Source organism: Fusarium verticillioides, chromosome 8 (assembly GCF_000149555.1).
Source record: "Fusarium verticillioides 7600 chromosome 8, whole genome shotgun sequence".
In the NCBI taxonomy this organism is placed as follows: domain Eukaryota; kingdom Fungi; phylum Ascomycota; class Sordariomycetes; order Hypocreales; family Nectriaceae; genus Fusarium; species Fusarium verticillioides.
In genome coordinates this window covers 2047542-2061850 of record NC_031682.1, presented here as the reverse complement: position 1 = coordinate 2061850, position 14309 = coordinate 2047542, and the positions used below count along the sequence as shown (strand labels likewise).

At 49.6% G+C, this 14309-nt stretch overlaps 4 protein-coding genes and 1 non-coding gene across 6 annotated transcripts; all 5 read left to right on the top strand.

Annotated features, from left to right (window-relative positions):
• Positions 1–1651: 1651 nt before the first annotated feature.
• FVEG_13887 (hypothetical protein) lies at positions 1652–5972 on the top strand (the record flags this gene model as incomplete). Its single annotated transcript, XM_018903231.1, has 3 exons — positions 1652–1780; positions 1836–1873; positions 1922–5972. The coding sequence occupies 3 exons, from the start codon at positions 1652–1654 to the stop codon at positions 5817–5819; spliced, it is 4065 nt and encodes a 1354-aa protein (XP_018762296.1). The 3' UTR covers positions 5820–5972.
• Positions 5973–7173: 1201 nt separating this feature from the next.
• Positions 7174–7264, top strand: FVEG_17645. The gene has a single exon. It is a non-coding gene; the product is annotated as a tRNA-Pro (tRNA).
• A 1319-nt stretch (positions 7265–8583) lies between these two features.
• Positions 8584–8945, top strand: FVEG_17646 (hypothetical protein; the record flags this gene model as incomplete). The annotated part of the gene is made up of 4 exons (XM_018906883.1): positions 8584–8613; positions 8684–8704; positions 8760–8853; positions 8908–8945. 4 exons carry the CDS (start codon positions 8584–8586, stop codon positions 8943–8945), a joined length of 183 nt encoding a protein of 60 aa, XP_018762297.1.
• Positions 8946–9080: 135 nt separating this feature from the next.
• On the top strand, positions 9081–10507 carry FVEG_17647 (hypothetical protein; the record flags this gene model as incomplete). 2 transcript variants are annotated; one of them, XM_018906885.1, is made up of 10 exons in its annotated part: positions 9081–9289; positions 9339–9484; positions 9559–9566; positions 9628–9646; positions 9706–9723; positions 9793–9806; positions 9875–9892; positions 9979–9999; positions 10050–10082; positions 10188–10507. In XM_018906885.1, the coding sequence occupies exons 2-10, from the start codon at positions 9361–9363 to the stop codon at positions 10389–10391; spliced, it is 459 nt and encodes a 152-aa protein (XP_018762299.1). In that variant the 5' UTR covers positions 9081–9289; positions 9339–9360. The 2 variants fall into 2 exon arrangements, with proteins under 2 accessions (XP_018762299.1, XP_018762298.1); XM_018906884.1 differs by having other exon boundaries at positions 9706–9806; positions 10188–10391.
• Positions 10508–11994: 1487 nt separating this feature from the next.
• FVEG_17648 (hypothetical protein) lies at positions 11995–12279 on the top strand (the record flags this gene model as incomplete). The annotated part of the gene is made up of 1 exon (XM_018906886.1): positions 11995–12279. The coding sequence occupies one exon, from the start codon at positions 11995–11997 to the stop codon at positions 12277–12279; it is 285 nt and encodes a 94-aa protein (XP_018762300.1).
• Positions 12280–14309: the final 2030 nt, after the last annotated feature.

Sequence of the window (14309 nt, the reverse complement as noted above, 5' to 3'; positions counted from 1 at the left end):
TGCCCAAAGTCGGAAAGGTCGTACGAGCACGTTATTGACTCTCTGCCACGTTCATGTGTAGGTTACGGGGCTAAATGTGTTGGCTGAGTCGCGCAACTCTGTTTGGTGATGGTCTTATCGGTAATAAACAGAGTCGAGACAGCGAAGCTCCAAACATTGACTGTTTTGGTGATAAGTGACTGTGATAGTGACAGGACTACCATGGGCTAGGCTCTGGTTTAATACGAGCCATTCTGTGAAATGGCTTGCGCTACGGACGAATACGTAGCTAGGCCCGAGGTGAGCCAATAGGTGGTGGGGAAAAAGGGTCGCGATGCCGCCTAGCCCGAGTTTTACATACCAGAGCGACAAGGCACGACATACCGACCCTGGTTTTTATAATGGACAATGACAGTCGAGAGCTTTACAGAATGTCATTGGGACACGGGGAACCCTGCTCGAGTGGACCATGATTTGCGTCTGGATGTTTGCAGATCAACAGTGACTAAAAAGCTTGTCTGGGTGATCATCCGGCGTTGGAAAGTAAATTGATCTGGCCATGACGGTCCAGGTGAATCGCGACCTCCGCCAAAAGGGTAGTGGAGATGATTCTAGTGCTTTAGGAATTACAGACAGTGACTTGTCACTTCATGCGATTGCGGTTATAGAATGATGGCGATTTCAAGATATGTCGGCTTGGTGGAGATACGCCTAGATTCAAGCCTCTCGGCGAAACAGCACACGGGCTGAGAGACATCGCTTAGCCTCTGCTCCGTCAACAGAAAAAATGAGAAAGTAGTGAACGGTTTTGCAATACTACGTACAAAAAACATCTAGACCAAACGCCACAAGGAGGAGCCGCACAATCGCCAAGGTGTCTCTGTAGCGGGAGCCCGGGTAGTCGGGATTATCGACAGTGGCTCTGCCACGAGCTCTGCAAGGGGCAAAGACTGGTTCTCTGTTAAGAATGGAAAGGATCAGCCTGGAATGTACAGGGACCTGCGTTTTTCCCGGCCTGTGGCGCCGCGGGTAGGCCCGTTTTGCATGCCGTTATTGGAATGGTGTCCTCTGTCTCGGTTCAGCTCCACGATCTAGACCTTGCCTCGAGAGATACAGGACTTGAGTCACTGAGAGGACCTCAATTCACCATTTCCTTGGTTATTTCGATCTGGGAGAATTATTTCGACAATTGATTCAGACGGTAATTGATTGCAATGGGAATAGCCATTCTCTACCTTGTTTTTCCATCTCCATAATGTCACTGCCAGTATCAACCTATTACCGCTTACAGTCCCTCTACCAAAGAGTCCCGGTCTCCTGGTACCCTTATCACTCACAATTCCATATGCGGAAAGCTGGAAATAGAAATTGAGTTCACGCAACAGTGCATACCTTTTTTAGCCTTGGTCCTTGGAAGGGTCTTCTTGTGGCTAGAATGAGGCTCGAATAGCACTTTGAGTTTATACTGAATATCTCGACTAAACAAACTTTGGAGCCAGACGGATTAGGAAACAGGCGAACTTGAAGATATCGGCCATCGGCCAAGATGGAGAGCAACAGTTATTATAAAAAACCCTCATAGATCTGACGAGCAATGGATTTTATTCTCATCAACAATCTCAGTCTACTACATTCACCAAAGTAGTACCTTCTTTACATTGTTTCTTTCGCAATGCATTTCATCAAGGCCATTGTTTGGGGTATATCCTTTGCTGCTGTCAACGCAGCTGCTTTGCCTGCCGGTGGATCTGGTGTCACTACCTGCGAGTACTCCGGCGGCGACCGAGCCTGCGAAGCTTATGTGAGTACAATCGGGTATCTGATCTGGTATCAGTAGGGGCTAACGATTTCAACAGTGCATCGAGAAGGGTAAAACCTTTGTGTCATGTGCACCGTGAGTATCCAGCTGAGTCAGCGTTGGGATGTAGCTAACAATCGATAGTGAGTGCATATGCTCCGGCCGCTTGGGCAATCCTCTGAGACGCCTTGTCAAGAGGAAGACTACATCTTCTGCCAAACCTACCACTGTCAAGGTCCAGGCCACTACTTCCAAGAAGCCTACCACTACATCCAAGCCTGCTACGACCTCCAAGAAGCCTACCACTACATCCAAGCCTGCTACGACCTCCAAGAAGCCTACCACTACATCCAAGCCTGCTACGACCTCCAAGAAGCCTACCACTACATCCAAGCCTGCTACGACCTCCAAGAAGCCTACCACTACATCCAAGCCTGCTACGACCTCCAAGAAGCCTACCACTACATCCAAGCCTGCTACGACCTCCAAGAAGCCTACCACTACATCCAAGCCTGCTACGACCTCCAAGAAGCCTACTACTACTTCAAAGCCAGCCACTACCTCCAAGCCGGTTACGACTTCTAAGAAGCCAACAACCACGTCTAAGCCTGCTACAACCTCCAAGCCTGTCACCACTTCCAAGAAGCCAACGACCACTAGCAAGCCTGCCACAACCTCTAAGCCTGCTACAACCTCCAAGCCTGTCACCACTTCCAAGAAGCCAACGACCACTTCCAAGCCTGCTACCACTTCTAAGCCTGCTACCACTAGCAAGCCTGCTACCACTTCTAAGCCTGCTACCACTTCCAAGCCTGCTACCACTTCCAAGCCTGCTACCACTAGCAAGCCTGCTACCACTTCCAAGCCTGCTACCACTAGCAAGCCTGCTACCACTTCTAAGCCTGCTACCACTTCCAAGCCTGCTACCACTAGCAAGCCTGCTACCACTTCTAAGCCTGCTACCACTTCCAAGCCTGCTACCACTAGCAAGCCTGCTACTACCTCCAAGCCTGCTACCACTAGCAAGCCTGCTACCACTTCTAAGCCTGCTACCACTTCTAAGCCTACTACCACTTCTAAGCCTGCTACCACTTCTAAGCCTGCTACCACTTCTAAGCCTGCTACCACTAGCAAGCCTGCTACCACTTCTAAGCCTGCTACCACTAGCAAGCCTGCTACTACCTCCAAGCCTCCCACCACAACCTCAAAGCCTACTACAACTTCCAAGGCTGCGACAACAACCTCCGAGGCTTCATCGAGCTCATCTTCCTCCAGCACCAGCTCCAAGGCCTCTACTTCTAGTGCCCCTGCTTCCTCTAGCAAGGCTTCAACCTCCACCAGTGCTCCCGCTTCTACAAGCAAGGCTTCAACCAGCACAAGCTCAGCTGCAGCTTCCACCAGCTCTTCTGCTGCTGTCTCATCCTCCGTTGGTGTATCGTCTTCTTCCGCTATTGTCTCATCTTCTGCTGCTGCCTCATCCAGTGCTGCATCCAGCCAGGCCACTGGCGCTCCTGCTGGCGGTGTCACAACCTCCACTTCCGATGATGACGAGTCCACCACCAGCACTCCTGCCAGCCAGTCTTCCAGCGTTGCCGCTTCTTCAAGCACTGCTGTGACTTCAGATGAGTCTGACGACGAGACTACCACTGCCGTCTCCTCTACTTCTGCTGGCCAGTCTTCTTCCGCTGCCGCTACTGGCACCACTACTACCGAGGCCGACGAGGAGACCACTACTTCTGCTGCTGCTGGTACTACTTCTGAGGCTGATGATGAGACCACCTCAACATCTGCCGCTGCTGAAACTACTACCTCCTCTGCCGCTGCCGGTACTACCTCTGAGGCTGACGATATGACCACCTCCTCTGCCGCTGCTGGAGCTACTACTACCGATGTCGATGAGGAGACTTCCACTTCTGCTGCCGCTGCTAGCACCACTGATGAGGCTAACGAGACTACCACTTCCGCTGCCGGTGCTTCTACCACTGACGCCGATGAGGAAACTAGCACTTCGGTTGCTGCAGGCACCACCACTTCGTCTGTCGCTGATGTGGAGTCATCCACTCAGGCTGCTTCTTCTACGTCAGTCGCTGATGATGAGACTACCTCCAGCCAAGCCGCTTCGTCTACCTCTGCTGCCGATGACGAGTCCACCAGCCAGGCTGCCTCCAGCACTTCTGTTGCTGATGATGAGACATCTACCTCCGCTGTCGCCTCTACTACTTCCGCCGCAGACGAGACCACTAGCCAGGCCGCAAGCAGCACCTCTGCCGATGAGGAGTCATCTACTCAGGTTGCTTCCACCAGCTCTGCTGTTGAGAGCACTAGCCAAGCCGCTTCCTCCACATCGGTCGCTGGTGATGAGACTACTTCCAGCCAGGCCGCAACAACCTCATCTGCTGCCGATGAGACATCTAGCCAAGCCGCTTCTTCCACTTCTGAGCAATTGACTGGCAACCCTGCCGGAATTTCCACCTCTTCATCTGCTGAGGAGTCAAGCTCTGCTGCTGCCACCACCTCTGAAGCCGAGTCTAGCTCCGCTGCTGTCACTACCTCATCCGATGCCGAGACATCTTCCTCCACTGCTGGTGTTTCATCCACTTCAGCCGCTGAGACATCTTCTTCAGTTGCCGAGTCTAGCAGCTCTGCTGCCGCCTCCACTTCGGCTGATCAGACCTCTTCCTCCTCCGCCGTTGAGACCTCTTCATCTGCAGCTGAGTCTACCTCTGTTGCTGCTTCAACTTCCGCTGCTGAGACCTCATCTTCATCTGCTGCTGAGACCTCTTCATCTGCAGCTGAGTCTACCTCTGTTGCTGCTTCAACTTCCGCTGCTGAGACCTCATCTTCATCTGCTGCTGAGACCTCTAGCTCTGCTGCTACTTCCAGCTCTTCTGCTGCTGAGACATCTTCCTCTGCAGCTGAGTCTACCTCAGTTGCTGCTTCAACTTCCGCTGCTGAGACCTCTTCCTCCGCTGCCGCCTCTAGCACCTCTGCTGCTGAGACATCTTCCTCTGCAGCTGAGTCTACCTCCGTTGCTGCTTCAACTTCCGCTGCTGAGTCTACCTCAGCTGGTCAGACCTCCAGCTCTACTGCTGAGACCTCTTCTTCCTCTGCCGCCGCCTCTTCCTCATCGGCAGCTGAGACCTCCAGCTCTGCCGCTGCAACCTCCAGTTCTGCCGCAGAGACCTCTTCTTCAGCTGCCCAGACCTCCAGCTCTGCTGCTGAGACTTCATCATCCTCTGCTGCTGTCTCTTCCTCATCAGCTGCTGAGACCTCTTCTTCCTCTGCCGCCGCCTCTTCATCATCGGCAGCTGAGACCTCCAGCTCTGCAGCTGAGACCTCCTCTTCTACTGCTGCCTCCAGCACCTCTACAGCTGAAGCTACATCTACTTCAGCTTCTGAGACATCCTCCTTAGCTGCTCAGACCTCCAGCTCTGCCGCTGAGACCTCTTCTTCCTCATCAGCTTCTGAGACCTCCAGCTCTGCTGCTGAGACCTCTTCTTCCTCTGCCGCCGCCTCTTCATCATCGGCAGCTGAGACCTCCAGCTCTGCAGCTGAGACCTCCTCTTCTACTGCTGCCTCCAGCACCTCTACAGCTGAAGCTACATCTACTTCAGCTTCTGAGACATCCTCCTCAGCTGCTCAGACCTCCAGCTCTGCCGCTGAGACCTCTTCTTCCTCATCAGCTTCTGAGACCTCCAGCTCTGCTGCTGAGACCTCTTCTTCCTCTGCCGCCGCCTCTTCATCATCGGCAGCTGAGACCTCTAGCTCTGCAGCTGAGACCTCCTCTTCTACTGCTGCCTCTAGCACCTCTACAGCTGAAGCTATATCTACTTCAGCTTCTGAGACATCCTCCTCAGCTGCTCAGACCTCTAGCTCTGCCGCTGAGACCTCTTCTTCCTCATCAGCTTCTGAGACCTCCAGCTCTGCTGCTGAGACCTCCTCTACTTCCGAGACTTCCAGCCAGCCCACGACCTTTACCACGAGCACACGCACTGAGTCGGAGTCCTCTACATCTGAGGCTTCTACCACCACAACTGCCTAGATCTAGACGATGTGGTCTTGGACGCGATGTCTTGACGCGATTGCGCATGGTGACAGGTCTTTAGAGAGACCAATCTAATACACATGATAATCTACTTACTATTAGAGACTGTGATATAGTTTAGATTAGCTTGAATCTCATGACTGTTTCATCTTTTACTTGCTTGACTCCTTTGGTGACTTGTCCACTGTCTTGTTTTCGCGCCTTGGCTACTTACGCTTCGCTTACCTGAGTTGGCATGGCTCCATGACCGCTGCAGCAAAAGTCACTGAGCTTTGTCGATCTCGTAACCCCACCAATCAAGAGCTAGGTCCACGACGCGATTTAAAATTCCAGTCTCACTAGCATCGGCCCGAGAGACTAGAACACAAATGAATGGTCAGACGCGTCATATTGAGAATTTGCCTCTGTTGTACAAAATATAAGCCCTGTTGCCTTAGGCCCCTAGTGTAGGGACCTTACTTTTTGTGCAGGCCTTTGGCACAGTGGTTTAGTTCAACAGCCTCTTTATTCAGCATAAATTTGGAATCAGAGCCTCTTTCAATTTGAGAACAATAGAGAGCGTGCATCATCCGTTGCGACCCACCCTGACTGTCGCGTTAAGTGTCATACCCTGGACCTGCGTTAATTTCAGACGATACGTTTCACTTCACCTAAGTCATAATCATCTGAGTATCCGACTTGGGGATACCAAATGATCAGATGATATGGCAAGACGTTGATAACTAGCCAAAGTCAAGCGACATGGATTTTGTTGATCATTTTATCGTACCCCTGTTCGATTGATATTAATGTCAAGAACCTTTGTTAGGCCAATTACTTTTACGCCCAAGCTGTTCAAAACAGCTGTGTGTTGTTTAAAGTACTCCGCGCAAGACGACTAAATGCGATTAAATATTTCACGCTTTATGCTCAATAAATACAGAGGTCTTTTTAGTACTCAGAATATAGGGTGCTTGCCTCTGAACTCAATTTTATCACAGGTTTTAGTCTGTTACGTCCCACGGTGTCTGCTTCCATAGTCGGCTAAGATACGGCTAACGTGCATTGATCTTGAACATGCCGTCTGGATCACACATATGCCCATCATTTCCTTGCCTGGATCCTCCATTGGGCCAGATGCATTATCTGCATACGCTACTCCGTAATCAAGCATTAATTCTTCCACCCAGGAGCGGTGTTGATCGGTTGATCTCCGTGGCCGGTTTCTTATCCACTCATTGACCTCCCCGGGGTAAGACTCCTGTCGCATAGCTCACTGAGTCATTTCTCCTTTCTGTCCCGCACCAGGACAAAACACCCAACTACGGCTTCCGCACCAACGGCAGCAGAAGTGTTCTCGCTGTTCTAAGTCGGTCTGGTGGTCTAGTGGTATGATTCTCGCTTAGGGAAAACCCTATAGCTTAGCTTGCGAGAGGTCCCGGGTTCAATCCCCGGCCAGACCCTTCTCTTTTTCCTCTTTTTACCCTTTTGTAATTGTCAATGTGGTAGAGTAGGCAGTTTCCATTGTATTAGGTAGGGCATTAATTACTCTTGTTAAATGTTGTTAATTCTATTACGTAGCCTAAGCGTTCCTCGAGGCACGAATCGAACCTCATGGTTTCCATGAAATCGCCATCAATACGGCCAAACGTCGCCTTCAAAATCGGGTTGGGGGTCTGAATACGAAATGAGGAAAGCTGACTCTCTCCTCCTGGCGACAATTGGAATATCGTCCGTGACTACTTAATTACTGGGGGCGAATGCTCCGTGAAGTCCAAGTCAACATGGATCCGGCTTGTCGCTTCAGCCTCAGATAGGCACGCTCGAGTAGTTAAGACGTCTCGAAGATCTGGAGATATGACCAGATGCATCAAAGAACGCCGGGCTTTGAGTCCCTCGGAGCACCTCTGTCTTTTGCAGCACAGCAAAGGGATGACGTGATGCTTCTTCTTGGCTCGACTTTAGTTGAGAATTTCTGAGCGTTCAATGTTTCGCGGCGCTGAAGATCAAGGCAATGTATCAAGCCTTGTTTTGTGTTGGATTTCGCCACGCGCATGCACTTGTGTAACAGACCACTTGAAGAAAGAAGCTCTCCCCGTTGTATAGGATTCGTCACGGCGTGGAGAATGTAACTCAAATTGAGGTTTATTTTCCAGGCTGTGTAATGCTTCGACTTGGCCACGTGACCATGTGGTTCATGTTTCGAGATTCCAGCATGTCGGGACCCATTGTGGTTGATGCTCAGACGCGTCTACTCCATACAATCGCTGCATTCATTCTCACCACTCATATAATGCGGCAGAACCATTACTGGATGTGCCGCCGCGAAGATGCGTATCGCTGGCCAGAGTGGTATCGAAATCCGACATGGCGTCAATCCCAACGATGCCGGACAAGGACAGTCTCCCGACCGCTTGAGAGTTGAGACCACGTTAAGAGAAGCTTCTGCGATGCGACTGAGGACGCCGGAGCGGCCCTACACTAGGTCTCTTCGCATAGAAGATATCAAGGCGAGTTCAAACGGGTTTGAAAGACAGAAAATGGTTGACGTTTGCAAAGTGAACAAGCCGACCACAAGATATGCCCCATATCGGGTCCAACGCACGATCTGTACCATGCCACACGCCGGACGAACACCTTGAGACGGGCACCAAACGCACCCGGGGGCCACGCCGGACTCAGAATTTCTTCTTCCAGCACACAGATACAAGCTCAGTTTGCGTTGCTCAGTTAATTCACACATACACACACTTCTTCACGCTCATCACATTTCAAAGTCAACATGCCCCGGGACCTTCAGGCCCAGGCCGATGTAAGTTCCAATTATCACAACGACTAAGTCACAACCCCAATCAATGTTCTCAGTTGCTAACGTTTGACAGGAACTTGAGAAATGGTGGAAAGTAAGTATATCATTTCCCCTATCATCCAAGTACAGTCACTGACATTTCCCTACAGCGCGACACCAAGGAAGCTGCGTTAAGTGAACATATCAGAACAGAGAACTGGTCTGAAAATTACGACAATTCAGCGACACAACATCAATGGCAAGGTAAGTTAGCGCCCGTTAACTTCAAATATTTTACTTTACTGATGACAAGTATAGAGACTTGCGGAGAAAGAGGGTGGCGCCTCCAGCGTTGATGTAAGCCAATCCCTTATTGGATTGAGTTCCACCACATGTTAACTGGGAATATGAACTCTTCCAGAAGACATGCGTGAGTGACATCATTTTCAGTTAAGTCCAGGATAAATCACTAACAGCACTGCGCTTTGTAGGAAGAGATGGAGGCCGAGGCCGACCAGCCTGAGTCTGGTGAGACTGCCGACTCTGAGTCTCCCAATCGTATACTCGCGTGTCCCTCGCTGGCCATTGCGGATTCAGGTTTGATGCTTGGGGTTGTTGTAACATACAAACTCAGCCCGCGTTATCCAGTCGGTTCAAACGTCCACACACTGCTATCACGCTCATTGCATTTCAAGTCAAGGTAGGAAACATCCCAACACCATCGTTGACCGAACTGACGCATGCATCAGTTCCTAGTCATCAAACAAGAACATGGCTTCGACTACTCATGCATCCCTCAAGCGTATACGCTCTACAGCGAGCTTGAATGATGCGGCCAAAATCCTCTTGCGGCTCCTTCCCCCCCTTGCTGCAAGCCTCCAACAACCACTTTCTTGTAAGTCCCCCTTGTCCATGAGTTCTTCCGGGACGCTGGATCTAGAATCGCTCAAGACTAATTGATAATTGCAGTTTCGTCCGTACGTCCTTGACCTCCATCACCCGATCATGTCACTAACACGCAGTTTCCCACACGCGCAGAATCGCAAATTACTCAACTGTAAGCTCTGGCTCCACGCGAATTTGTCTCTCAACTAACATATTTGTGCTTACATATAGACTTCCCGTTCAACCAATGTAAGTTCCCCTTTGTGTGGTACTCAGCCATCACCAGTCCAAGGAACTCTCAATTGAACTGTCGTGTAGCAACCAATTCTACAGTAAGTCCTCTTGCCAACAAACCATCTCCCGTTCCAGCTGTCTGCAGGGTTACTAATATCGCTGACAGATGGCGTCGAAGAAAACCGTAAGTCGACACTTCACTGCCCTGGCTCACAGCACATGCGAACACATTCACCAGCCCACAAACGCGATTGCTAACTCCTTTCTTAGAACCTGAAGGCCGGAAAGTCCGTAAGTCAATCTTTCTTTATACTTGAGACCCGAAGCTAATATCTTTGCAGAAATCCGCCCGCAACGTCTCTTCGGAGACCAAGGTATGCCCCCAGTCTCTTGCCCCAGACCGCCAGAAGTCTTACACGTCCTTTTCTCATTCATTCGCTACCGTCTTTGCGATTCAAATACTGATCATACACTTGCAGTCCCGAAACGCCGTATGTTTGATCCCCTATCGACCGATGTCACGCCAAGACCTCCGCGGCATGGTCAAAATGTTTCATTCCATTGAGCGCCATGCGTTATTCGTTTCGACATACCTTATCCACCTACTTCTGTGCCATGTTGGGATAGATGGAATGTATTGCCGGAGTACAAAATGCTACAAGGTCGCTGGAAACTCTCTTTGAGGGGCTCGTTGTCGGGCCCTGGTTATCATGGATTGCGGCTTGTATCAAGGGATTATAAAATAAGGAGAGCAAAGTAACTCATGAATTGTTCAAAAGACTTCGCTTGAATCAGCCAGCCCCTAGATGAAACCCCCCTGAAGATTCTGTTATCTAGAAAGCCTTATTGCGCCAGAATGAGAGGCTTTGAAATGAATTGACATGGCGATGAGCTTAGCTAGGGGAGGAAAGCAAACTTAGGACTCTGATCCTAAATGACAAAAAGACTTAGCTAAATTAGCATAAGTTTAGGATATCTTTAGTAAGTTTAGAATATGTTGCTAAAATTGTTCTAATATTTTGCACTGCAGACACGGGGTAATACATAGGCACCAAACTGCACCTAGCCCTCTACGGGATGCTCATCACCACATGTTATTTTAGCATTTGCACCGGAAAGCTTAGCAATAAAACTTGACAACAGGCTTTGCCAAAGGCAATCTAGAGAGTGAGTCATGCCTAGCCAGAAGAGAGGGCTGACTGGTTCCGGCACACCGCTGGGTACAGGCGACATTCTGATTGAACTCTGAGTCAAATAAGCTTGGACTCTCTGATTCTGTAGGCCGATCTGTGTCATCGATATACATGAGGTATATCTAATTTCTGAAGGATGAACACGATGCATGAACAGAACACAAAATGGTGTACGACAACAAGGCTTGCCAACAAGTTTCATAGCAAATAGTATTGCAATGTCAAGAGAGTGATGACTTACACCGGAAAGTATAATCGGGCGAGAATATAAATATGTGTCCCCCTTCAGCTTCTGGTATCCCAAACTCCTCACTCTATTTATCCTGATCATTTATTCTCAACACCAAGAGTCGAGGTACACTGGGGACTTATCGTTACTTCATTCTCCAATTATCTCTCTATTCTAAACCACATCTTTATGTGTAACTGTGACTGGTTTCAAAAGATTCAAAGAGCTTCCTCGAGAGCTTCGAGATCGAATTTGGAGTCTTGCCATCCGAGATGACCACCCAGGAGCACATATCTTCGGACAATATGTGACTGGAAGCCGTCGTGCCCAATCTCGGGACAGTCTATGTGTTGATTTGGCCGAGCCTTGGTGGAGACGGTACTTTGAGAGCTCGAATGAATATCGCAGCGATGAAAATATTTCGACATATCAATAGACGGCGGCCTATGGGCCGCCTGTCACGAGTCACGATGCATTATGGAAAAACACTTCAAACAGTCAAAATGACAATTAGCTCCACGTCATCCCTATGACCATCGAAGAAGTTTCAGTCAAGAAGAGCTTTTCAAAAAGGCCACGTCAGGCTACTTCAATAGTACTCCTCTGGAAAGAGTGACAGTTTTCCCCCTCAGAGATCTTTTTAAATTTGCAGCATGAAGACTTGGATAAGATCGACTGGAATGACATTGACTACGAACTTGCTCTGGCATTGTTAAGAGAAGGGTTTTATGGTGTGAACCATATCGCAATAGAGTACGATCGGGCGTGGGCGGATGAATCTCGCAAAGATGATATTATCTTTACGTTTTCACAAGCCTGTGTTGGTGTAACCTATGCTCTCTGATTCATCGACCGCTCTCTGAAATGGAAAAGACAAGCTCCGGTATTGAACAAGAATTTGACACTGCCTGGAAGATCAATGCTTTTTATGCCAGCGATGGGAAATCTTTGGAGGTCAAAGACGTCGGTACGCTAACGGACAACTGGGAATATGTCGGGCCAGTGGAAACCAATTGGTACGATCATATCTATGATTCGCTTGAATTTGTCCGCGAATTAGATGCCAAACTCGATGAAGAGAAAGTTACTGCTGGCACTGAAGCCGTGGACCACTGTTTCGTCCAGCTTCTCGGATGGGCCCCCCTCTGAGCTACCAGGGGTGAATTGGGGAAAGCCCCAATCATATGATGGAAATAAAAAGGAGACAGTCTTAGTAATAAATAACTACGAGTTATATTTAATACTACGACCCCAAGACGTGTTTGTTAATGTTGCTACTGGCTAATACTGTCGTGTTTGACGAAGGAATGAGTTTACCCCAATGTACGTCCTCAGAATGTCACCCATGTCCGTATCTGCAAGGCCGCTGAGCCGGAGACACTCGCTGCCGAGGTTCCTGTCGTCAAGAACAATGTATTCACAGATGTCACCAAGCTCTAATTACAGTCACTCGAGCGTGGCGCCGGTTCTGAGTCCCGTGGTGCCGGAAACTTTGCTGCACCGGTGTTTCATGTGATTGACATCGACGAAGCGGAAAAGGTCACTGCCTAGCTGTAGGGTTTACTTGTTCGTGTCGCAGCTGCTGCGCTCTTAGTCTAAATAGATGCTAATGCTGCTGCTTGTCTCAATGCTTCTGATTGGGACGAGCGCGTCGCATTACTCGCTAACCCGGCTACGGCAATCTATCCCCACGGTGACTATGCCCCCGCCTTTCTTCTTTGGACTGTGCTTCAGCCGGCTGGTGAAGCGTTGGTGTCCCTGATGGTACCAGGTGGTCCGCTGGCATATGGTTGGCACTAGAACGATCCCCCGAGTCGCTGCATTCTTCAACATCCACTGCGGAACAGCGGCTTATGGACCCAAGATCTGTAACTCTAGATAAGACGCTACAGCCACGGGACGACAAGAGCGAAAACACAGCAAGGGACTTTGAATACTATTGTGCAAGGTGAAGCCCCTGAGTTAGTCCTGGCAACTCGTAACATCTCCATTCACGGGAATGCCATTTTCGGCATTAGGACCTCGCCTCACGAGCCAGTATTTAGAAGGCCTCACTGTTGGCTCTCATGGGGACTGGATGAGGCTTATCTCTTGAGTCAAAGTCCCACCCGAAAAGAAGACATCGTTTCGCAAGGCATCAAAACCCCGTCCACTCCTCCATCAACAAGCAACAGCACCTTTTGGGAACGGAATGCCCCAAACATCTCAAACAAGAGAATTCTTTCAGACACACCACATGGGGCCTCCGAGCTGGAAATAGAGGATAGCGCGGAGCAACTCCTTTTCCCCATCGTTCAAGCCGAATCGCCAGAGCAGGGCCCGCTAGCCAGCCCTTCTTAGGTTACGAGACTGATCGCAGGGACGAAGCTTCGAAGGCCACCTGAAGTTGAGAGACCTGATAATGTAAGTTCGATGCTCCGAAATGAGCTGTCAGGAAGGGATCCGACCCCAGCTAATAGATCTTTCGGGACCCCTCAGCATTGACATCGGGCGTCAGAACTGAGCTGCAATCCGACACTGAGCAAATAGTTCTTACTCTTTGAGACGTTCTCATCATAGTAACTAACAGTTTCATTCAATACCAATTTCCTCGATCGACAAATTGGGTACTCAAACCCACAGAGAAACAATACCACCAAAGAAGCGCACATGGTCCATCACTGTCCTGTCGACTACCTACGAATAACGACAACATCCTGAAAAGTCTTCAGGCCCGACCGCCTAAGAGAATTTTGCTGTCGTTCGAGTTGAAGCTCTAGGTTCTCTCTGCCGGAATAAGCTCACAGCCACAAGTATCAACTGCAAATAACACTTCTAGCCCACAACTTAGACATCGATACCAGAGTTGAAGCTCAATTACGTATTGGAATGTTCACGATCATCCACTGTTTCGCGACCTGGCTACCCAACATTACAGGCACAGTGAGGAGAGCCGGTAAGCGATTTGTTTCCGATGTGTTTGGACGTCAACGGCTAGAGGGATGGAAGTGGAGAGTATGATTTAGGTCCTTGTTATCTTAGGATCCCGATCATCTTGAGCTCGGTTCGATCGGCCGTTCGGCAACCCCCTCGACCGCGGTCTCCCACTCATGAAAATAATAGTCAATTTCGTTGACAAAGGCACTGTGAGACTGGTGTGAGTGAGCTCGCAAAGGTATCACAAAAAGAGTACATCTTAT